This window comes from Montipora foliosa, chromosome 6 (assembly GCF_036669935.1).
Source record: "Montipora foliosa isolate CH-2021 chromosome 6, ASM3666993v2, whole genome shotgun sequence".
Lineage (NCBI taxonomy): Eukaryota > Metazoa > Cnidaria > Anthozoa > Scleractinia > Acroporidae > Montipora > Montipora foliosa.
The window spans coordinates 24,952,894-24,979,064 of record NC_090874.1 but is presented as its reverse complement, the minus strand read 5'-3'; the positions used below and the strand labels follow the sequence as shown (position 1 = coordinate 24,979,064).

The window sequence follows — 26,171 nt, the reverse complement described above, 5'->3', positions numbered from 1 at the left end:
CTGCTTTGGTTGACAAATATCAAAACTAAATCAAAGATGACTCCTTTGAAACTTTGAGAATTGGAACTATACCTTCTACCACTTACAAATTTTACTCATTGATGAGGATCCAGTCAAAAACCGACTAACACCCTGTCCCTAAAAAGGGGACCACTTGCAGATTCTACTCTGTCTGACGCATATATGTATGGTCAATTTTCAAACGACAATTGGGAATCCCCGCCCCTAACCGGTACCCAGGGGGCGAAAATATCAATTTCAAGAAATGGCGATGAAGGCATCGCCCACGCCACAAAACACTAAATTGCCAATTTAGTGTTTTTGGCGTTGGAGGTTTTTTTCCTCCGTTTCTGCAGGCGCGGAAGCCATTTTAATAAATTTTATTCCGTCGAATGCAAAAGCAAAATCAGGTAAAATGAGCTAGTTTAGCATCTTCCAGAGACTTTAGTTGTACTACTACCGATCCAATTGTAAGTTGCTTGCGGCCAACATTGTTCAACACGAAAAATAGGAGATAATTATAATTTTCGGGAAGTGACGTTTCCGTTGGCATCGTCGATGTCAACGCTCCAGATATATTCTCTAACCCTTACCATTCTACTACAAGGGCTTTAAGTAATTTGAAGGAGCCCACCCTGACCTATTTCCAATTTTTACAAGCCACCAGCCTCCTTCGTCCATTTGTAGAACTTCCATTCGATCACCTTGTTTGAAACTAATGCATTCACTATCATCTTGATCAGCGTATTCTGCCAAGGCCACGTAAACTGTCTTCTCTGTCTGCTTGGTTGCCAGTGGTGGGTCCAGTTTAGCCGGTTTCACAGGTTTGACTGGCTTATCAGGTACCGATGGCTTTACATTAACTACTTCTAAGTACGAAGCGGGAGCCCATCCTTCGTTACCATCCTTTGTTTTAACGAGCCACCAGCCACTTCCAGAATCTTCCAAAAACTCGAATTCGTCACCTTTGTGGAACGACAAACTCTCGCCTTCCGTCGAGACGAAAGACTCCAAAGACTTGCACATCTTTTTATTTTTATCCGCAACAAATTTTGATTGTACGTTTGATGGTGTGTGTGTCGCATCCTTGCTGGAAACCTTTGTGCGAGGTTTTACTTGAGGTCTACCTGGACGGTCTGGTTTTCTCGGAACTACATGTTGTACGGTACCAGGCTTACTTTGCCGAGACTTCTCCACACTAACATGCTTTTCTTGCTCGGTTGATTGAAGATCCGATTTACCGTTGAAGAAAGGTTTTTTAGTCGGAGCAACAGGTCTCGGTGGCGCGGATTTCTTTTCCGAGCTGGCAGCCAGGTAGCTAGACGGCGCCCATCCTTCATTTCCATGTATTTTTACATATGACCATCCATCTTGTTTGTCTACTACACGTGCGATTTGCCCTTCTTTAAATGAAATGCTTCCAGCAAAATTACCGTCATAGTCCGCCAAAGTTACAAATGTTCCAAGAATGTCAGACGTCTTTGAAATAATTGATGCGTTGTTTGTTGAGGAACTCTCTTTCCTGAAATCACTTTGTGTCTCAAAATGTTGTAGCTGTTGTTGTTGTTTTTCCAATGCAGCCGGGATTTCTTCCTGTGGTCTTTCCTTTCCTCTCTTTCCTAAATAAGACGATGGTATCCAACCCTCTTGGCCCCCGATTTTTCCCAGCCACCACCCATTAGGAGATTTGTCAAGAACTTCAACTGACAAACCTTCACCGAAATTTAAAGCACCCTCAATACCCAGTGAACGAAAGTCGCCAACTGTAAAATACTCAACTTCTGGTGACTTCGGGGCACGAACGGCGCCTAACTCCAGAGTTTGCTCATACGACATGTTGGTGACGTGGAGGGGTCGCTTGTGTATAGACCTTTTGACCTTTGCAAAATGACGAATTAAGGAAATTAGAAACTAGATGCGCAATAGTCCAGATTTATACTTATACCAGAAATAATCAGCTGTGAGAATTTCAAAGTAATTTACAAAAGCAACTTTCACTGCAGTGCACCTGGTAACTCTTGTTACGCACTCGCGCGAGAAAAAAACCAGTACTAGTAGGACCCTCAAAATAAAGCCAATTCGTTGTACGGAACACAGTTTTAAAAAATGCTTCCTTGACTAAGTTCATCACTGAATGAATCCGAATCAACTGCTTTGAAGACAGAGACGGGAATGTCCCTGAAGGTTAGGTGGTAGTGGGTGCGTGCGTGGGTGCGTGCGTGCGTGCGTGAGTGCGTGAGTGAGTGAGTGAGTGAGTGAGTGAGTGGGTGAGTGAGTGAGTGAGCGAGCGATGGATGGATGAGGAAGTGAGGGTGCATCTACCAAGGTGGCTCTTAGCCTACTAATTATAATTATCATTTAAATCAACTGAAATCAATCATTGGTTTTTGAGGAGAATAGATAACCGGAGTAGCTGGAGAAATAGAGCTGTGTAAATCAGCCAGGAAGAAAATAATTCAGCATCCAGTTAAAATCATCCTTTCTTTCAGTGCCAAATTTGTCTCGCAAACCGTACCTTATTTAAAGTGCACCTAACCCCCCAAATTTTAGTTGGAGTAAATGATTTACCGTATTTTTTATAGTACATTGGTGAAAAAATTATTAGATTTGCTCAAATCTAGTATCTTTTATGGCCCCTCAAAGTTTGAAAAATCGCACCTAAATGGCAGCCATCTTGGTTCAAGTCCGAGTAACGGGAGGATTGGGGCTAGTAGTTGCTATGACGTAGAAAGGAGAACGAGTGTGTTGACGTAGTTCACATAGTTCGCATATGGTCCACTGTTGTAGTCCAGAAAATGACAAAGAGATGTATTGCTGCTGGTTGCAGCAACGTGAGAAATTTAAAAGAAGGTATTTCTCTTCATAAGTTGCCATTCTACAACGACGATCGTACAGAAGCCAAGAAAAGAAGGAAGAAATGGGTCGATTTTGTTCGACTGAAGCGAGCGAAATGGCAACCATCGCAATCTTCAGTGCTATGTTCCGAACATTTAAAGCGTGAAGATTTTGTTCGTTCAGCTGATCTGGGCGATGAACAAAACGTCGACATTTCCAAGAGATGGCTTAGGACGGACGACTTTGGAGTGTGTGTTTTTCATTCAGTGCTGTTAAAAAAAGAAGAATTCCAAAAGCTAACAGAATAAAGCTGTGAAAATAGTAAACAACACCGGGAAACACTCTCACGCGGTTCTCCTTTCTACGTCACAGCTCGACTCGCCCCAGGTCGCGGACTTGAACAAAATGTTTCTCAACTTCTACTAGACGTAGAAAATCGAGCATTCACCCAAATCGAAAAATTCTTTCACCAATTAACTTCAAACAGTATGGAGATTTATTCAAGCTACAATTATATTTTGGGGTTAGGTGCACTTTAACCAAAAGCCGCGTTTACCTCGGAAAACGGTTAAGCTCTTAAACCACTTTCGCTGACTCCAGTGTACCTTGGCTGGTGAATTAGCAACAACATTGAGCTGACATTTCTATTATTTCCCTTGTTTGCGTTCACGGTGTGGTTTAACAAATTATACACTTGCCAAAGGACAAAAGAGCTCAGCATACGGAGCATAATTTTTCAATCAATAAGTTCACAATACAAAACTCACCGAACTTTTTCGAGGAGGCAGTTTCCGACCTTTCATTTTCGTTGACTGATCGCCGCGAATTTTTGTTTCTGCACGACAAGAAAACAAAGTCAACAGTCACAAAATGAAAAAAGAGCAGACGTAAATACCAATCCCACCCCCGCTAGCAGAGATATCAGCTCACACGGTGTATTGAATATCGAAAAGGTCTCAACCATCAATTGGCCCGCTTGCCTTTGGCTGGGAAAACAAAAATAAAACACGTTATGTCGAATGCTTCCCCCTTTTAAAACAAGCCCCGCTTCCCCCTTATTGTTCATAACCAAATCAATAAATGATAGACTGTAACGACAGTAACACTTCATGAGGACTGATTCGGTATGGTCTATTCCCGTGCACTAATTACTGGGTTGCCATATGGCAATCCAGTCGAAAACTGCGTATAATTTGTCCGTTTTATTATTTTTTTCCGTGTCGGGAAAAGTCTTTCCTGTCGCTCCCCGCTCTTCTGTCCGTATTCTTGGTAGGTTTCATGGGGTGGTAGAAATGCGTAGATTTTATCCAGTGGGCACAGTATAATATTTTATTAACCTGCAATGGCGTCGAAAGTCATTTTAACGCGAATGGAGTTTTAGTGGATCTTTAAACAAAATATACCCTTATGGAGCTCAAGAATGGAACGCCAATTGGATTAACAAGGCAGGCTGTGAAAATTGAATGTCTGGAATCTTAAAAGCGACGAGTAATGGTCTTCGACAACATTGCATCTTTCGCCATCGGATATCAAATGCAAAGTGAGCTTTGTTTCTAATATTTTACTAACTGTGATTTTATGTACAACACTGAATTCTGTATGCGTTTAACAAACATTGAAGGAATGGAACGCCTTGAATGAATCTGTGTTTACTGAAGTCGCAACTCAGCTGTCTGGCAATTTACATTTATTTTGTACTGAACTCTTCTCAGTCTTCAGGTAAAAAAATAACTGGAAATGTGCTTCATTATTCACGGAAAAGATTTTTCAGAAAATGGTTTGACCCTAAACTGTGAGAAATTTATTTAATTGCATGTGATTTGTAACACCGGGGTTGTGCTTCTTGTTTGCGCGCACGCAATTGCTGGTTTTCACTCACGTGACCAACAGCCATGTTTTTCAACGAAAACAAAAGGAAGCGTTTGCATAATAACAGAGTTAAATTCCCGGAGGATTTGGTCGGGGCATCAATATGGCCGCCTTTTCTTTGTTTAGGGGCACCAACATGGCGGTCGTGACGTCATGTGAAAGCCAAGAATAGACCACTTTCGATATATTAAAATGCAGTCCTAAACAAAAGGCATCATCTCGAGGCTCTGGGGAATAAATATAAGGATTTGTATGAGTTTTTTCCCCAGAGCCTCGAGATGAAACCTTTTATTTGGGACTGAATTTTCATATATCGAAAGTGGTCTATTGAAATAGGCAAGATTTTTAAACGATGTATCAGTGGAATATTTTTTGTAATTTCATATTCTCTGTCAAACATTTGCTTCTGAAGCTTGAAAATTGCGAAATTTAGACGCAGCCCACGAAAATTCGTTAACTAGTTTTTTGTTACGTCTATTATTGGACGCCCCTCGATCTTTTTCTACTTTTTGTCGGTCTTGGCGGCAGCCGATTATACAAACCAAAAGCAAATGCTTGCCTTCGTGGTGATTTTTTGAACAATAATTATTGCACACAAAGTATTCATCCCAGACCCTGTGCGGTCTTATTTGAAACAGTTACTACATTTGGTTTTTCTTAATTTTGATGATAAATAGCCCTGTTTCGATCGATCATTGTTTCTAGCTTTTCTAATATGTCGTTGTCAACACTGTTCAATTATGATTTCTTTTCTTTGGTTTTTTGCTAAAAGATAAATGTGTTTCGCACTGCAACGGAATAATGCCCCGTCCACACGTATCCGGAGATCCGGAGATTTTTGTATCCGCCAATTTTTCATGCGGATACAAAAATATCTGCGTCCACACGTAGCGTATACGAATCGTATACGATCGTCCACACGTATCCGATTCGTATCCAGACATCTCAAAGGATTAGTCAACAGAGCATGCACATTACAAAGAAAGCTGAGCCTGCGATAATTTTGGCGCCAAATTCGCGGCTTTCTTGTTTGTTTACTTGAGGTTTCAACACGTGTGAGCTTAGACGTTCTCAAGTAGTTAAAGTTTAGATTTAACATTGCAACATTTAGTTCGAGACACGCTATTAGGCTTGAAAGTAGTCCTAGTAGCATTGAACACACAACGTTTCTGCTCGCCTCCATTTTGGAAAATCTCGCGCGGAAAAAGACTGGTTCTGATACTGAGACGTCGGCGTATACAAAAATATACGGATACGAGCGTCCACACGTATCCGGATACACAGCGTATACAGAAATTTCCACTCTGGAGAGCGTATACAGAAATCTCCAGATACACCGAGCGTATACGGCGGACACGTGTGGACGCTAGGTGTATCCGCATAAAAAAATTTGCCGATACAAAAATCTCCGGATACGTGTGGACGGGGCATAAATCTTCCGAGGCATTTTGATGAAAAAACTCGGAAAAATATATAATCAGTGCGTGACAAAATGATTGCGTGACGCGAAGAACAAATGCGCAATAACAATAGGTGGCACCGTCCTTAACTGGAATGCTGCAGTTCAATACCACCCAACTCAGTGCCTTCCGTTTTTGTAACAGATACCACAGGCAACCCAGTTTACGCTCATGGAGCGTCTAGTATAGTCATGGTTCACGATTCTTATTCCCACATATCTCAAAGCTTCATGGCGGTGTACAATTCTTTCTCTGGGGTGAGATCGATCGTCAGCTTGTAAAGGCGCCTCTGGTAGCCGCTATCAGTCCATATTTGATCTCACCCACGTATGTGAAAGGAAGATCACAACACCGGGGGTCTACCCCCTACTCTTCACAAACAGTGTGGGTTCTCTAACGTCCCATGAGCGTTCTCTCCGACCTTGAAAAAAAAATTCCTCTGGCACCCAGGGTACCTACAGCGTTGATTAACAGGAAATGTTTTGAGACGGGGTCTACGGTTTATAGTCCTTATTTGAGAAGACTTGAAAGTCTAACCATTTGCAGATATCATTACAAAGACACCCCTTTTTCCTAAGTGTTGGTCCGGCCGGAGTGGAACTCACGGCCTCCCCGCATGACAGTCCGATGCTCAACCAACTGAGCTACCGGTGCGCGGTTAAAACGCGGTTTATAATAATAAAGGATATTACGGTAAGTGCAAACTTACATAAGAGTTGCCCAGGCAATGTTACAAATTGCAGTAGCAAAGACGGCAATTTAGTACCATATGTGTCATGTAGATCACCGTTGTCAACAGGAACCGAACAAGTGACCACACGGTTCCGCTTTAGCGCGGAGCATCCTTATTTTTGGTCCATAGTAATTGCACCGACGATCAATGCCCATGTGAAATCTCAATTAAGAAATTCTTTTTGAAACTAAAACTGACCAAAGTTGATCATGTTGGTTTCGCAATACACTTTAAAACTTTTATTTACGTTATGTCAGTTGTGTTTTCTACAATACTGCTGGTTAATTTGAATTTTTCTGCTTGTAACCAACATTTCAGTAATCAATAGAGATTAAAGAATCATTGTATTGACAGTTATATATAAGGATCATCTTGTAAAATTTTACTGTTATACTCATTATGGCTGGTGATGATGTTTGAAACATCGAAACATGTTCCTTCAACTCGAAAGTGTGGTTGCATTTTTAAAAATAATAACTGTTCTTACAGTTGAGCCCACGTCTCAAGGGCGATAGCTTCAGAAGGCGCGAAAACGGGACTTTTGGGTCAAAACAAGAATTATAAAATTTGGCCAGACAAACCTCAATTTACTCAGAAAAGGTGAAGGAAACAGTCAAGAATCAAGAAATCGCACAGTCCTTGGATAAGAAATTTTCAAGAATCAAAAAAATCGCATAGTTCTTGGATACGAAATTTTCTTATCCAAGGACTATGCGATTTCTTGATTCTTGACTGTTTCCTTCACCTTGTCTGAGTAAATTGAGGTTTGTCTGGCCAAATCTTATCGTGGGAAGTACGGCAAGGCACTGTGTAGCATATGGACGTGTTACCCAAATGCGCGAAAATATCGAAGGTAGCTTCCATCCAGGAAGTGTTGTTTCTCTTCTTCTGAGAAAAAACAGATTCTGGATAGGAACTCAATAATTTTTTCGCATTTTGCGTGCTAAATCTCTTACTCTTCTGTTTATATGATCTAATGTTGAACCGAAAGCCTCGCTTCCGCGAGCTCTGAAACGAACACGTGGGCTCAACTGCAATAACAGCTATAGTAGCACTTGTGCTATTCAGACCATTTGAAAAACTTATTCAATTAAGAAAACAGAAAACAAAATGAAACCAGAGAAAAAGGGGCAAAACAAGTTTTGATTACAGACTGACAAGCCTGCTTCTCACAACATCCTATATGTAAATTTCGTGCAGATCTTCAGCATTGCTGAAAACCAACAACGCACTTACCTGGTGCCTTAGCAACAACCTGCCCGCGTGCTGTGCTTGCACCGTCCTTCCTTATTAATGAATTTGAGCCTATAGCTTGCAGCTGAGAGGGACTGGGTTTCTTGAGGTACATAGCAGGGGCCCACCCTTCACAATTCTGATATCTAAAAAAAATGGATAAGAACATTAAACTAAACGAGAAAGCTCAGTTAGTTGTGCGATAGCAAATTAGGCGCAAATCATGAGAAATACTCGGCAAAAGAAATTGTCATTTCTTATTTGTTATTCAAAAGGAAAGGAAAGGAAAGGAACTTTATTTAAAGTACCTATGATCCTTATTTTTTTCACCGCTTTTAAACTTTTGTTTAAATATCTATAGTGTCTGGACTGTAGTACTTCAAAAAATTTTCCCTCAAAGTGTATCCACGCGTTTCAGCGGGCCTTTAATATTTGGTCAATCCAGTTGGGTCCTGGTAACTAATGACGTCAAAGAAAGAATGTAATTCCACTCTGAATCGTCAGAACATTCACGGCATCCGAAGGGTAACTATCGTCCGACATTTCTATAAAGACTTAGCTCTAGATTTTCAACAAGACTTCTATTTTACACTTTTGCACATTTCTTTCTGTAGAGATGATATTAAGCTACTTCTTTGACGTCATTAGTTACCAGGGCCCAACTGGCTCGGCCAAAATTTGTTGCGAATAAATGAAACGCCCGTTAAAACGCGTGGCTACACGATGAAGGAAGCATAGACAAGGTCAATCTTATCATGTTTCCCGGAAAATATCCGTCAAAATCGTAAAATGCGTCAAAAAAGGTGCAAAAGACTCCGATCTCAAGTTATTTCTCTAATATTTCAAATCTGAAAAACACTAACGGTAAAAGAACTACAAAATGCAAATCTTTTCCATTTTTTGTCACACAAAAGTAAAATCAAGGGAGTCAATTAAAAAAAAAAACAAAAAAACGCGATGACACACGATACCGTCAAATATTGGTTATTGGGCAGTACAATTCTCACACAACATATTTCCCGCGTTGCTGATTTTTTTTAATTGGCAGATTTTACACCGCAAAAGGAATTATCAACTGATCCAAATCTGTAGATTTTGAACGAAAAAAATGAAAGTAGGGATATACCTATCACCTCAAGAAAACGCCTTTCTACCCTTACACTGTACTCTTCCCCAGGTTAAACAAGTCACAATGCATACACGCACAGGAGACTAATACAAAAACAAAAGGCATCATCGCGAGGCTCTGGGGAATAAACTCATACAAACCCTTATACTTATTCCCCAGAGCCTCGAGATGATATATTTTGTTTTCGACTGAATTTTAATATATCGAAATTGGTCTATTCAACAGACCTCTTTCAAAATGGCGGCCAAATATAAATATTCTTCTGTTTTAATGCTAATAAGCCTTTCTAGCCTCGCTACGAGGAGCAAATTTCAAAAGAATTTTTGTTTGAAAATGAGGGTAATAGGTCTAATTAACATAAATACAAAAGAAAGTAAAGATGGTCGCCATTTACGAAGGCGATTTATACCCGACGCTTCGACACTCTTGCTAAGTGTCCTCTTCAGGGGTGTTTTATTAAAGCTGTTACAATAGTCCTTTTATGCGCTCACTAATTAACGTCATTTCCTATTCATGAGGTGTAAATAGGTGTCAGGTTTCAGACGGCCATCATCACGGTTCAAAGGAGCGTGGGCGGAATTTTTATTTATTTATTATTTTCATTTATTTATTTATTTGCAACACAACAATACAACAATGTACATAAAGAATAAAATCAACTAATAACAAACAGCATACTATACAAGTCGCACGTACTAAAGTACATATTTATGGGCGGAATTAAGTTGCCAGTCTTCCAAACAAAGGCGTTGATAGTACCCAGGTTAGTGGTGATGATAATTTGTTAATTACTCCACCCAATTGTATGGTTGGTTTGGTAAGCATGCTCCGACAACGCTGAGTTTCCTTTTCGCAAGGGAATACTGCTCTTTGATATTCCTTTAAACGCGTGCCAAACTGACGATGGGTTTGTTCGATACACTCATGTTCAGCTTTAGATCACCCCCGAAGAAGAGTGCCAAAATGAATCGTAACTTTTGAAGTTGGATTCATTTTAAGCAAGACTATGTTTGATTGTTCACCTGGCTGCTTTGTGAACAGTTTTGGAACTGTAATTTACCTTAAACATAAACTCCCACGCTGTCGTTTTCAGGGGAGTCGTATTCCACCTCCTCCCGCATCAGCGTCTCCTTTGTGGGGAGGAAGTGAAATACGACTCCCCTGAAAACGACTGCGTGGCAGACTAGATTAAACACCGACGCCTTCGATTTTCAATGAAACTTATTGAAACTCACCGCACAAGCCACCATCCATCAAAGTTCTTCTCGATTACAGTCACCAACACACCAATCTCAAACGACATTTCATCGTCAAGCTCTGCTTTATAAGCTGAAGTGGTGATATATTTCTCTGCATAATGAAAGATTGAACATAAGCAAATGTAAGAGATCCTATTAATAATTTCCAAAACCTTAGTGGAGACATCGCTTTTTGTTGACAAGACGGTCTTTTCCACACAAGCTATATATGAATGCCTTACTGGCGCACTGCCGGACTCAAACACAAATCACATGACTAACTATGGCAATGATCATACATCAGTATGAGTTTCATCCGGGTACGAGTTCTAAAATTCATACGGCGTCTACATGAATTACACCCGGCAGGTCCGACGCACGAATCAAAACAACAATCATGGGGTCCATTGATTTGTTATTAAGTATGCTTTTTGCAAATGCTTCAACAAACACATTACTGCTCAGGGTTTTCGATAGCTTTTTTCAAAGTAACGGGTTTAATAATGAAAGTGCCGGACACGACTATTTTCCATTGTAAGGCTGATTGCAAGTGCACTGAAAGCGAACCCTCAAGGAGGTCTGAAACCACCGGAAATGCTGTTTACAGATTGAGGGAAAAAATAAACTTGTCGCGTAAAGAAAATGCTATAGCGGAGAGAGAGTGTTTAGTAAGCAAAATAAGGCGATGTGACTTCTTGTTAGTTTGAAGGATTGTCTTGTGTTTCTTCTTTAGCTCACACCAAGGAAAAAAGAAGTCAATGAGTCTTAAAATTTTGTAGCGTAAAAGTACCGGACGTAAAATGGTAAACAACCGGACGCAACGTCCGGCCTCCGGCCTCAAACAGGTCAAACAGCATATAAAATGAAATGTTCAAGATGTTTGTGATTACTGTGGAAAATTGATGGATGTTGACATCAGGTGGCTTGGTGAAATCCATGACGCAGAGTGAAGTGTTATTCAATCAGATGTTATGGAATGCAAGAAATGCTAGTGAATGCGCTCATGGATAGATGAAGGAAAGATGGCAAATAATCAGACATCACAGTTCCCCTTAATTTTAAACTGCACGATTTCCATTTAAGCAATAGAGGGCGTTTTCCGTGTTTCCATAGCCTCATCTAAACACATGTATGCATGTATCAAAAAGCTATACAACGAAGGCACACCTCAAAACCAGGACTAGTTTCAAAAATCCCAAAATGACCTGAATCTAGAAAAAAAAAGGCACAACTGGAAACACTCGCGAGCGTGTTTTTGTGGAAAACAATAATGTTACAGTGTTTTGTAGCTGTTTCCATCTAACCTGAAAGGTCTTTACAGAACTCATGGGAGCATCACAACGGTATTCCTTACAGAATAAGATCGAGTTCATTGCAATTCAGTGGAGTTCCTCATTTGGGTCTGTTGTGAGCTTTCATTCCAATAAGAACAAATTGTCTTTGTCTTTGTATCTGGCAGTTCAGAAGTTAGTACACGAAACAGTTCTAAAAACAACTTTGATCCATTGACCCCTGGAACTGATGATACTACTACTTTACAGTTACGGAAGATAGATTATTATTTGTGAACAATGTGTCTAAAGGAATGTCAACCAGAAAGATCCTTAACAACAACAGTCTTACGGGTACCATGTAAACACCCCCTAACTCGCCTTCTTAAAGGTTTTGTTGTTACAGCTTCCTTGGACACGAATTTATTACAAGCATGAAGAAAAATGTCACCCCTACTGTGAAAGCGTAATGTAAATTTTAACATTTACCCGCAGTCTACGTTGTTCAACTTTCTTAATTTCCCTCATTGCAGAGTCTGTTACCTGTCAATTCTGTCTGATTTATAATTTCATCCGTTGTTCCATCCTCTCTCTCAAGATAAGCTGCAGGAACCCAGCCTTGCTCCTCATCAACGTTAACAAACCACCAACCTAAGAAACAACAGAGGTACGGATTGTGAAGATATTGATAAGTTATTGTTCCAGAAAAGAGCTTCATCTTTCTGCCCCTCACTTAATGGCACAAAAAGTCATTTCCAAACAAGGGACTGTTTTGATATTAATATTTGCACTGTTTCCTATATAAAAGTACATGCGTTATTTTCAAAAAGGCCCATGCAGTCTCCGTGTTTTAAGTTTAAAAAAAAAGGCAAAAAAGAAAAATGGGTCAGAGCTTTGTGAACCTGATCCCATACATGTGTGCATTTGAAGTGGAGTTACGAAGCTATGGACTGTTATCATGATATTCAACCCCGTTTTTTTGCCCTGATCAAATGTGTAACCTAACTCTACCCCACTGGCACATTTAGACTTTAGGCAACATTCCTCAAAATTAAAATACAATTAAGGTACAGTAGTTGGACTAATAGGTAAAAGTGGAATACATTGGAAGGTTGTTTTGGCATTCCCATGGTAACACCTAAGGTTCCTTGTTGGAGATATTACCTTAAAGATAGCTCTCAAGGAATTTTATGAAAACTGAGGTAATAGAGATCTAGTTTCTGGGACCTCTCTTCTTCTTCTTGGGAAGATACAATGTAAAAGGCCCTGGAAATGATAGCATAGGCCGGGCTGTCCTTGAGACAGGAAAGAGTCAAAGAATCTGATAAAGTAAAGCTAGCCATTCAGGAAACGAAGAAAACTTAATTTTCTAATTACCATTTTCATTTTTGTCAATAACTTCCACTACATCTCCCGCCACCATGTTAACTTCATTTCGATTCTGCTTCTTGTAGTCTGCAATGGCTACATACTGTTCCAGTAACACAGGGCCACTTATGTTATCAACTGTCAACAGAACAGATTTAACCACACTTACAAGTAATACAAATGTACAATAAAATTTAGTTCCATGCTTGTTTCTACAGTAAGCAAAGAAAGAGCCACAGTACATGCGTATAACTATATGTCGTGGTTTAATTTTGTTCTTGGTTTGAAAAGTTCATTTTTTTTCAAACCAGTTCAATTTTTTAAAACTGGTTTAAGTTTTTTAGAATACTGCCCATTTTAACATATTTGGATATCTTTCTGTACACCTTTTGCTGTTCATTTACGCAAAATATCAATCATTTACGTCAACAGTTGAAACTATACGGCAAATATACGTTTCTTAGTACTTCCATGAACTTCATTAACGCGAACGAACTTTCAATAACGTTATTTGCATGTATATATTACAGTACATTTTACAAAACTTTTGACAGGCGATTTGCGAAGTTCGTTGTAAATTTCATAATTTCGCTTCGAACTTGGGAATTTCAATACGTAACTGTCAATCAAATGGCAAACTTTGAAACGAACTTGGGAATTTCGCGCCGAACTGGCGAAGTAATTTCACTATTGCTCTCGGTTGTTATTTTGAAATGAGTGCCTTCACCGTGCAAGGAAAGGCAATTCCAAGTTTTGTTCGGCAGAAAATTATTGAAAGCTGGTCAGAATGGAAAGGACCATCTCAAATAGGACAGGAAAAGAGACTTCCCAGAAAACCATTGCCAAAAAAAAAATTGTTGATATTTTCGTTCGCAGAGGAAATATCGAAGACAAGAAATGAAGAAATATCACTTATATGGACTGTTGTAAAACTACATGTACCACCCCAGCATTTACAGCAGTGAAATCCAAAACAAACTGGTAAAGAATAACGTTCCAATGTTTGCCCGAAAATGTCCCGTCGCCTACATGCAGCCGCAGCGTAACGCAAGATCTTGGTTTATATTCTTTCATGAAATTCAGCGTTATTCGACAGGAATCACTTTACCAGTATTTAGCAGCTTGCGCGGACAACGCATTTTTGTGATAAGTGTTCAGTGTTCATTCCCACGAAGTTCGGCGCGAAATTCCCAAGTTCGTTTCGAAGTTCGCCATTTGCTTTACAGCTACGTAGTGAAATTCTCAAGTTCGAAACGAACTTATGAAATTCACAACGAACTTCGCAAATCGCCTGTCAAAAGTTTTGTGAAATGCACTGTAACATTCAATAGCATAAACGGATAAACAATTGCACCCTTGGACAATCACAGGTAACAAATATACTTTCAATCTCGCACAATGGTTAATCATTAACTCCATTAGAAAATCAATTGCATAGTATGACAATCAATGGCGTATTAGAGACATACAATAATGCAATTTGCATAGAGACGCACAATCAATTGCACCTTCATACAATCGTTTAATCGAAATGGTCAATCAATAACGTGAACTGACAAACGTTGGTATTTTACGAATAAACAATAGGAAGAAAAAAACATTCATTAGTGTCATTCATCGTGGTTATATGTATTTTAAACAACTGAACAAAAATACAAGAGTATGTACATTATCATTTAGATTCTGTCATTTTTTGTACAATCTTTTGCTGAAGCAGATATAAAATGAAGAACATTCTACACGTACAGTACTGTAACAAACAGAGTACGCTACATGTACATGTAGACTCTGTTCAAGTAAGATTCTGTTTCTTGGTGGCATGATTTTCTTCGGTTCTTTCTGTGTCCAATGCGTCTACATGTACTGTACATTACTTGTTCATATAGCGTACTCTGTTTGTTACAGTACTATACGTGTAAAATGTTCTTCATTTTATATCTGGCAAAAGTAGGGTGGGGTAGGATAGAGGTATTGGAGCGAATCATGGAGGGGTAGATGAGTAGAAAGGCAAAAACGATGTTTAGTTCTTTTTTAGACCCTCCAGAAAAGCAATCCCCTGTTTTTTTAACTACACCCCCCAAAAAAAGGAAAAATCCCTTTTTTAGACAGTTGATAAAAATAAAACCAGTTTAAAAAATTTAAACTGGTTTGGAAAAGAAAGAATCGGTTAAAAAAATCCAAACCAAGAACAAAATTAAACCACAACATGTACATGTACATTACAACATCAAAAGTGACAGGTTTAGAACACACTCAGGTCACTGCTTACAAAATCTTTAAGGACGGTGCCCACTATTGTTACTGCCCATACGTTCTGCGAATGTCGAGATACTCGGATTTCCTATCGGTGATGCTTACCAACACAGGGATATTTTTGTGTCAAAATCAAAAATCAAAAAACCGGGGCAAAAATAACTTTGAATTTGTAGGCACCATCCTTAAACTAATGCTGCATGTAAAACACTGGAGCCTGCAGGCCTTAACAGAAGAGATGAAATGTAATTTAGTTTAGCTACCTTTTATTTTTCTTTTGTTTCTTTTATCTTGTTATCATGTATTATTCTCTTTCCTCTTTTTTATGCATTTCCGTTTTTATTAATTTTACACATCACGTAGCCTTTTTATGTCATTTCCGGTAAATATAAAGATCTTGTAACAAGCATTTATCCATTCAATAAACCTCAAGGCTGGTGTTGGCCAGCCGAAATATTGTAACAACGCCTATGTTCACGTTGTCTTGACCAACCTTTGCAGTATATTTTCCATTTTTAAAGTTTTTTTTGGTGCGGTCACGATCTATTTTGATCCAACGTAGAGCAAGTTTTGATCGTACACGGTTTTTGCAGTGGTTTAATCCTTAAAAAGCTACATGTAAACATAGGCCTTATTTAGGCCTCAATAGGCCTAAAAATGATGTTAAGGCCTATGGTTTGCCAATTTGAAGGTTTTGGGTTGGTTTAGTATAGGTAAAAACAATGACCAGTAAGGAATGACCTGTGATATGAGACCTGTGTTTTAAACCTGCTGCATCAAGAGCACATCATACACTACAGTACGTGTACTTGAGAACTTATCAGTTCCTGTTCTACATTTACCCGACTCCTTTTCTTTCTTGCGCTTGTCTTTCCTGGAAGGAAAATTCGAAGATATCTATTGAAATTTATCATAGTGTGATCATAAGGAGCTTACGAAAATAATTTATCAATAAATCTATACTTTTAACTCTGATAATGAGTCAATTGAACAGGCCTTCTGATATTACGTGATGGTGGGATTTCTCACAATCGACCTCAAATCGCATAATTCATAAAAGAACACACAAAATTCATAAAATAAAACATAAATCAACAAGTTTCTTAGGCGTTCCTGCATAAATACGTCATTTTAAAGATGATTTACCTTGGAAAACGGCTAAAAAGCCTTTGTTACTGTACCTTCGATTTCGTAAACATAACCGAACCTAACCTAACCGAAGTTCAAGGCGTTATTTTGCATGTCAGGGGCCTAATACGAGTCTCATTCTTAAAGAGTTGCCTATTGGTGTAACACAAACACGTCCTTTGTTCATATTAGCAAATCTATTCAGAAATATAATACTGCACACAAAAACAAAGTGTAAGAGGATAGTGGTAGCATACAGGAATATTAATAATTATTGATCATTCATTTGGCATGTACGGTAAGCTGTGTCCTTTCAACTTTTAACGTGGTGCACCAATGGTGCAGAAGACCTAACTTTTTTTTACTTATCCCAACTAAAGTCAATCAAGATCCATAATTACTGTTCCCTTATGTTCAAAATGTCTTAAGGGCAGTAAAAACATGTTTTTGTTATCCTGAAACCTTGAAAAACAAGCTTAATTAAAATTGATCAGAAACAATTTACATTATTTATCGCATAATTGGCTTTTCTAATCTTTAATCTGACCTGCAAATTTTGCATAATTTGCATTTTTTCATTGCACCCTATCAGAAGGCCTGATTGAATGAAGCATTACAGTTCTTAAAATTTCCCAATTCTTCATTTTCAACAATAGTTGCATGACTATTAAAATGCCTAAATATTTCACAGTAATTACATGTAGATGATCTGACATTTTGAATATGGTCCTGAGCAAAGATGATGCACAGTGTTAAAGACTGCTCTTAATGTTTGAAACCTGCACAATGTGGGGTCTATTACTGCTCGATGCAGGGATACACTCCTTAAATAAAGCAACAGAAATGTACAGTGTTCATCTTGATTACAGCTGCATGGGATTTGTCAAGGTCAATCGACATCCAAACTGACCGAAACTGGCCAGACTTTATAGTATTTTACTCTGTCTAACGCCAGACGATTTTACTAGTCAATGGGGAACCCCTGGGAGTCAATGGGTTAAGGTACAGTAGATTGTTTGATATTTGAATACCCTCTCTCCCAGTAAACACCAGTTAGAGAATAAAGTGAATAACGTACTAGCAAGAAGTATGAATGTGCATTTTCAAACATTGCACCTGAAGGCATATTGGCCAAGGACAGTATTAATAATATATCTTAGTTCATTCTTATTACAGCCAGTGTGTTAAATTGAGTGGAGAACTAGTCGGTCACCCTTTCAGTATTAAATAGAATGTGCTATATTGAAGAAATTAACACCAAAAAATTTAAAGGCACTCATCTGGATGATTTTACTTCACTTAATAAGACTTTAATTTCTTGCTGACTGAGAATATTGAACAAAGAGAGACTTGTTTTTGGGTGCAGTGTCCACAGTGACAGGGAAGAAAAGTCATTAACAACCCATAATCATGCATCATATGGCGTTAATGCACTTGCATTACTTTGTGAGACTAAGTTTACTAACTGGTAAACAACTGATTGTTCAAAGTTGTTAAAAGCAGAAACAGGGCTAAAGAGTTAAATATGATGGCAATATTTGATTGGACTTAACCCAGTATTTAATCTGCAGTTAACCCTGGTGTGTAATGATGCTTACTCGTTATCGTCTGGGTTAATGTCGTCTGGCTTTGGCTCAAAGAACTTGACAACCACATCACAGCATGATATCTTTGGGGGCAATGAGATGAGATCCTGAGAGTAAAGATTAATAATTATTCAAACCTTTAATGAAGTTGTTGCAGATGAGAATGATGTGCAAATCAACAAGGGACTAAGTTTTTTCAGCCCTTTGAAATTCTATTCAAATAGTACAGGTAATTTTATTTTTTAAGTGGACACAGTAACAGTTGTGATGATTTTGATGGTGGCTAGTTGCTGTTTAGAACTATTGACCTTTCAATCAACCAAGGTCTGGACTATCCATTGTGTCTACACTGAATGTCAAGGAGTATACAATGAAGTCTTTTTACACAACGGTTTACAGACAATTATTAAGCATGTAGGTTTTCGTTTGGTGGTTTCCCACTCTCCTCTGATAGGTTTCCCTGCTTTTCTCTCAAAACAAAACTCTTTTCTAAGGAGTTACTTTCTTTTGCTTTTAACCCTGAGCTTACATGTACAAAAATGAGATACTGAACAAGAGGTTAATCAGTTTTGGCATTGACAGAAGTTTCCAGGAATCGTGGCACTCTACAAAAGACAGTTAATGAACGGAAACCTTTCCCTTCTGTTCACAAAACCTAGATGAAACCCCAGCGGGAACAATGATTTTATTTAAATGACAAACTGACACACTCAGAAGTGCATATTTTTACTTTGAAGAAGGCTGCAATTACAACCGAAAATTCAGTTTAACACTTTAAAACCAAATAATTTTTTAAAATCAAATCAGACACAACATTTTTAAACACATTATATTAATTATCATTATCATTATTTCAATTTTATTCTAACCTTGCAATAATCACTGATTGGTTCTTTTCTCCTCAGTGCCACATCTCGGACATGGCTCCTTCCAAAAATGATTTTTCCTGAAGGAATAACACTAGAATTAAAGTACTTATAATGACTTTACTCCATCAAAACAATCTTTGCTGTTACACATCACTGTTTACATTTTATTTCATTAACATACAAGTTTCAGTTCACAGAAGTCATTGACGTGATACTTACAAATTGATTTCAAAAGGTAAAAGAACTTGTTGAACTTAGTTAAGGACGGAACCTACTATTGTTATTGCGCACACATGTATGTTTAGCACATCTCAAGATACATGGGTTTCCTATCGGTGATGCTTAGCAATACAGTGATATTTTTGCACGGTTTAAAACTATCAAGAGAAAGTAGACCTTAGTAAGTACTCTTGGTTTTCAAAAAGAAAATTGGATTTTTGAGAGATAATTAACCTTCAATTTGAGAAAGAATGCTATACATTACTTTGTATTTTAAAGCTTTTTACAAGTAATTATTATTCAGCCATTATCTTAAAAAAATGTGTGGTTATACCCCCAATTTTCTTTTTGGATTTCAATAACACTTGGTAAGATCTACATTAATTTCCTGCAAAATCATAAACCGGGTCAAAAATACCTTTGACTTAGTACACATCATCCGTAAAAATCTCCAATTTTAGGCCATTTGCCACCAAGAATTTATCAGTTTTATATGAGTAATAACTGGCTTGTTATCAAAGCTAAAAGTGCTAAATTGATCCCATGCATTCTATGTTCATTGTTCAGAGATAATTTATCTGGAATATCCATTCATATTTTCAGAGATAGCTCATTTATGCAATTAATGCACTTTCTGTACTTGGCTGATTGGAAAATGTACTAACAAGGCAAAAAAGTCAACTAAAATTCCCTTTGGTTTTGTTGTCTTATACATGCAATCATCTATGTTGATAGGAATTTATCCAGGAAATAGTGTTCCCCAATCCATACTTCACTTTGGGCTTGGCTGCTTGCAAACAAGTTCTTAGAGAACTGGGAATCAATTAACACTCACTGCAGTCTCTCTAATTTGGATGGTCTCTCATAAATCCTGGATGAAAGCTTAATTACTTGAAAATAATCATGGAAAGCTATTCTAGGACCAATAATGCTGATCAAAGAGAAAATCACATTAACCAACACAGACCCAAAACTACATATGTTTCAGTTATCATCATCATCAATCCAATTTTGATCCGGGTTTATCCCACTTTGACAGCAATCTCTCTAACTCCCACTCTCCATCTCGCTCGATTCATTCAAATGGCAATAAAATCAAGTCTTTTCTTAGCAAAGACTGTAGTAAAATGACAAGTTAGTGATTCTGCATTATAAGTTATTACATGTATGTGACAATTTTTGCACTGCACCTGGTAAAAATGGCAATATTCTCTTTGTAGGGTCTCTTACTCCCCCTTCATCAGGAAATTCTTCCAAAAGCTTGGTCTGTTCAGATATAACATGACCTTGGTAAGTAAAAGAATGCATTTAAACTGATAAACTATAGCAAATGTAACTAACAGTGACCACCTGTACTTTCATGGGGGTGCCTTACTGAACTAGATATCCATTGGTTTTATGAAAGGAAGCCTCCAAAATCAGTTGTACTGTATGATGGGACAGTGACAAAAGAAATATTACAGTTCCAGTAAATAATGTACAATGAACACAAATTCAATTTCACATACTTGAAGGTCAAAGAATTTGCTATATCTCCTGTAAATAACATTGACACTTCCATCAGACCAAGAGACATTTATGACATAAACCTGCAAGGAATATTGTTTTCTTGATTAAAAAGAAATGATATAAAGGAAGACAATAACTAGTCACAGTTAAAATAGAAAACAATCATATGGCTTAAATGCAATTTTAGAGAATAATTACAATGATATTCCTACTGAAGTCCCTCTTCTTACTAGGCTACTAGTTTTATTCCTCAAAGTCAACCAGTAGACCTATCTTACACACTGTATTTTTAATACATTGGAATCCTTACAATTTCTATAAACCAATTGGCCATCAAATCTCTCAATTTTTAGCTTGTTTTTCTGTGAAGCTTGACAGGTCTCATCTAACCTAATCAGAAAATTATTTCAAAGTGTTGCTGTCAATTTATTCTAATCTATCAATCAATCAATTGATAATATTAAATATTGCAATGTTTCTTGGCATTCCAGTGCCTTCTGGTGCTAATTGGAGTCATATTCAGGTCACACCAAAACAACCAGAACTCCATGCCCTTCTCTTATTGACTAGTACGTGGGATCTTAAACATCCCACACTAAGCTGAACAAGGATTGTAAGATGGGGCCTACAGTTTATCGTGCTTTTTCAAAGAGACTTGAAAGTCTAACCATTTGTGGATGAAATTACAAAGGTAGTCCTTTCTTCTTACTCATATAAGACCCTGGTTGTTGAGCTGACAGGAACCAAACTCATGACTGTCCACACACCGGTGCAATGCTCATGACCACTGAGCCAATCAGCTAGCAGTTAAAGTGATCCTGAAATTTTCTTCCAGGACTTGAACATCATTAATATTGGGGTGAATTGGGCAGACACATTTGATATTACTCTAAAAATAGCCATTATGAAATGGCCATTGATGAATGGCCACAGTCTCCACTGTGATCAAATTAAATCTTGTACAAACAGTGACATCCTTGCTTTTCTTCTCGAAAATGAAAGATATTATACTTTACATTATCATCCAAATGAAGATCTCTGTTGAATCAATAACTATTATATTAACTGGAAACTGGTTTTTGTTTTGCAAATCGAAATGAGTTCTTCAGTTGCGTTACAATAGTTTCTAAAGATAGTTCACTTGGAATGATACTTCCGTGTCAGTCATCATCACATGACATCGTTTTCATTTTATTAGTCATCATCAAAGCAGTGAAAGCGTTTTGATGATTCACTTTGCTCCTTCATGATTTTGGGTGTCTTCAAACGTTTTACTGCCACACACACGTTCTAACACTATCAACGCAATGGTACAGTTCAGATAATGTAGGGCAAGAATGATAACAAAAACAAAACTGTTGTAATCACTTAGCATCTTAGTCATATAATCATTATTAAGGATTTCGTTTGGTCTGATTCTTGAAGAGAGATAGAGAGCGATTATCGTACATAAACGCTTACATGTTTTATACAATGTGTTTTCAAGAGGATCGATGAAATAATTTGAAGCTTCACAACGTAAAATTTGTATATTCAAACGCCACATTCATAAAACCGCGATCTCGACCGGTATTATCTTTTTACTTGAACAAAATGTAACATGGACATTTAGGCATGCTTATTATTATTCTGTACTGGACTGATACTGGACTATGTAACCAGTATGATCAATCATGCGACAATCATGCGACGCGACATATGTGATAATCCTGAGAAAGTACACTAATCAATTAACTTACATAATGCTTGCTAGGAATTTTCCGTTTCTGAATATCGACGATTTTCACATCTGTTAGGACTCTTCGCGACATTATATACAGCACACTCACTCAAACTGCTCAACTACATCTCATTTCAGAAGACCCCAGACAGGACTTAGGTAGCAGAACCAGGTTGCTGACCAGCGGTTTTCGTTAAAACAATGGTTTTCTTGGGGTGCTCAGTCTCACGGGCTCAGAAAACCTTGGTTGTGGTCATTGTGATCGATCATTGTTATTCAAAAATATTAGGGAGCTTAAGGACGTTCGCGCCAAAATCTTCCTATGGTGAGATTTTCTTCATCTCTCGCCTAGAGTTAGGTCATAAAGTACTTACTCCAAAAATGAAAAAAAAAAAAAAAATGGGGTCACCGACTTTGTTTCGGAGAAAATGGCAGTGGAAAAATGCCTTAATTTCGAGAAATCGGTCATAATAGCGAGATGTAGGCTCATCTGCTCATCCATCGGAAATCATAAAAATAAACTGTTGGAGTGAAAGTTTCCGTGCATAGGCTTTTAGGAGTGAGATTTTTGGATAATTGTATGCCGCTAGGGATGTGGTACAGTAGAGTTCATCCTCGACGAGCGTTTTCGTAAGCTCTATCCGTTGCAACCACTACCGGAATTCGATGGCACGAGGAAAGAAAATGTTAAAAAAAGATAACTTCTTACGGTGAGAATTTTTTCATTTCATCATATTTTGTAGATAGTAAGTAAAGTAAGTGATTCGTGATTTAAAAAATAGGGGTCACCGATGATCTTAACGAGTAAAATCGATGTGATTTTGCAAAGCTCTTGGAAAAGTTCGTTTGTCACGTTTTTGCGTGACCTGTCGGGCAAGGACTGGAACCCAAGAGAGAGGATCGATCGTTGAAGGGATGAAAGGTTTTTACCGAAAAAAAACCTTTCTCGAGCATAGCAACGAAGTTTTAAGCAGGGGTCATCTTCATTTGGTTGGTGTTTTGTATAATATCTCTCCATTGCCGTCATGCTCATCTTCTGGAGTGTGTGTTTTGTGAAATTTAATCGCTGGTGGTTTTCACGCAGGTCCGCACTATTCAAGCGGACGAGGACGAAAATACTGCTCTATTTTCACGAAAGTAAATGAAAAGAACTTCAAAAGCATGCATTCATTTTTAACTTAAGTTCGTATGGTAAGAAAAAGATTTCTAAAAAAAACAGCCCCATTAAATTTACGCAACGGTTCGTCCCCGAGTTTTCCAAACTTTCAGCCATTACTCGATAAGCTTTTCCAGAGCTTTTCCATCCTCCCGCTCACTTCTCTTTAAAGTTTCATGATGATTCGGAAATAAATGTGTGCCATTCTTTTGCCGGCCTGGAATTTTTGCTCCTGCTTTTTTGTCGCCATGTTATTCAGTAACTAATGCTTGAAAAACATGTATGAAAGTCAAGTAGACAAGTGCACGACTGATAAAACAACACGAATATCGGTCGTGCAGTAGTCTACTTGACCTCTATTTTGACTGATCACTATCTATCACTTCTAACGTTGTGCAAGACATCGTCTACGGTTTTTGCAAAGGTTTGAAAACCTCAACTTCACTAATGCTTAAAGTAATGCGTGACATATTACAGTCGGCAACCGGAAGGGAATATTTCGCACGCCAGGATAGCGGTCTCTCCCAGCTTTTTAAACCTAGGGTATCTAATAGTGAAAAGATACTTAGGGATATAAATGTGGTTGTGTCAAGACAAGTTAAAAGGGAAAACAGCTCACTTCCGGTTGCCGTACTTCCGGTAATTGACGTCATCATATCATGAGATGACAAGAAAACCCACTCGCAAGCAAAAGCGCTCGTTCTCAGATGAACTGCGCATGCGTAAACGAGCTGACTTCCGGTTTTGAGAGAGAGCTAAATTTCCGTAAATTTTTTTTACATGGCACGTTTCACCCCCATATACAGAGTATAGCTAAGCATTGATTTTATTCAAATCATCTTTTTTGAAAAAGTTATGGGTATTTCAGTATCATTTATGTCTTTAAAAAGAGCATTTTTCAAAATAAAAAGAAAACCATGCTTGGCTGGATGCAAAAACGAATACAAATTATCAAACCATCGATTAAATACCCAAATTGCGTAGCACGGAAACAAATTTAGAGTTTTCTTTAAATGGTCACCGCGCACCGGTGGCTCAGTTGGTTGAGCACCGGGCTGCCATGAGGAAGCGTGAGTTCGATTCCGGCCGGACCAACACTCAGGGTCTTTAAATAACTGAGGAGATAGTTCTGTCTTTGTAATTACATCCGCAAATGGTTAGATTTTCAAGTCTTCTCGGATAAGGACTATAAACCGTAGGCCCGGTCTTACAAATATCTTCCATGTTCATTAGTTCCCTGGGGGACCTTAAAGAACCCACACACTATTCGAGAAGAGTAGGGGATGAAGTTCCCAGTGTTGTGGCTGTCCTCTGTGATTACATGGGTGGGTGGTTATAGCAGCATGATGACGTCATATTTAGGGTCATTGGCTTACAAAAGTTGGAAACTCACCGAAATAATGCCAAATTCTTTCAAATTACTGAACATTAATTTTAAAAGGCAGGACAATTGATCCCAACGGTCTTAATATCCGCGAAGAAACGTATTAGATTTCAGTTTATTATTTTAGTGATTTCCGTTATTTTTCCGTGACTCTTAGTATTTGAATTCAAAATCTTTGTAACTGCCATGTTTTATCACATTTTTTCCAGTATTACGTCAACATCCATTTATTATATATATATATATGTACATAGAAGCAATTCAATGTAAACTCTCATTGTACCTGAAGAAGGCTGGTTTGGCCAGCCGAAATATAGTACATCACTAAAATCAAATCTACGTTGTATCGGCTCTTGCTTAAAATATTTAGTTTCTCAACTTGAAATAACGCCGATCAGATCAAGCCACTGATCCAACGTACACCGACAGGAAAATTGTCCACGGTTGCTTGCTTCGAAACTCTGGAACTTAAAAAATCTCAACTGTAGATCTCCACGAAGATCCGATTTTACCTGTCACTTTCTTCGCCATGAGCATCGACATCGTCTCATGGAGAATTTGCATTGGTTGCTTCTATCAGAAACATATATTTACATCAAGCAGATCATCATCCACGTATTCAACGAAAACCAGTAAGCACCGCTTCAGTAACTCATTGTTGCTTGTTTTTTTTATATTCTCTTTGTCTTTAACAATATGTATGGATGTTGAACGAAACCCTGGTCCCACCTCAACACTCGCAAACTCAAGACACTCTCACCTTTTGGATCCACCACCTACACAGTTCCGTTACTCAAATCTGTTCAACACAACGAAAAGAATCCAGCTGAAGCTCACGCGATATAACCACCACCTTCTCAATTACACTTTCTTCAAAGAAAACAACTATATTCCACCGTCACTCTACCCAAGAAAACCTCCACTACACTCCGACAACCAGTTCAACCGCAAATGGAAACACATTTCTCATCAAGCTGCTCACAAACATTTGAAACTCCTCATCAAAGAATACAAAAATAAGATAAACACCTTGAATATGGAATTATGTCATCATATGGAACTTCTTCGAAACTCTTACTCCTCGGAACTTTTTTCATTATACGCCTCTAAACTCAACTCGATGGCCTTATCGCTCGAGTCTCTGCTCAAGAAAAGACGAACGAAGAAAACTACACCCGTCCACCGTTTCATTCAACACCGAGCCAACTACA

The 26,171-nt window shown here is 38.2% G+C and overlaps 1 protein-coding gene across 1 annotated transcript; it reads right to left on the bottom strand.

The window, feature by feature from the left end:
- Positions 1-372: 372 nt before the first annotated feature.
- On the bottom strand, positions 373-22,587 carry LOC138007034 (SH3 and PX domain-containing protein 2B-like). Its single transcript, XM_068853711.1, has 12 exons — positions 22,440-22,587; positions 20,700-20,780; positions 20,382-20,457; positions 18,973-19,049; positions 18,116-18,210; positions 16,232-16,263; positions 13,146-13,274; positions 12,312-12,419; positions 10,495-10,609; positions 8,134-8,276; positions 3,603-3,670; positions 373-1,878 (listed from the first exon to the last, which is right to left on the bottom strand). The coding sequence occupies exons 1-12, from the start codon at positions 22,509-22,511 to the stop codon at positions 601-603; spliced, it is 2,274 nt and encodes a 757-aa protein (XP_068709812.1). The 5' UTR covers positions 22,512-22,587; the 3' UTR covers positions 373-600.
- Between the last annotated feature and the right edge of the window lie 3,584 nt (positions 22,588-26,171).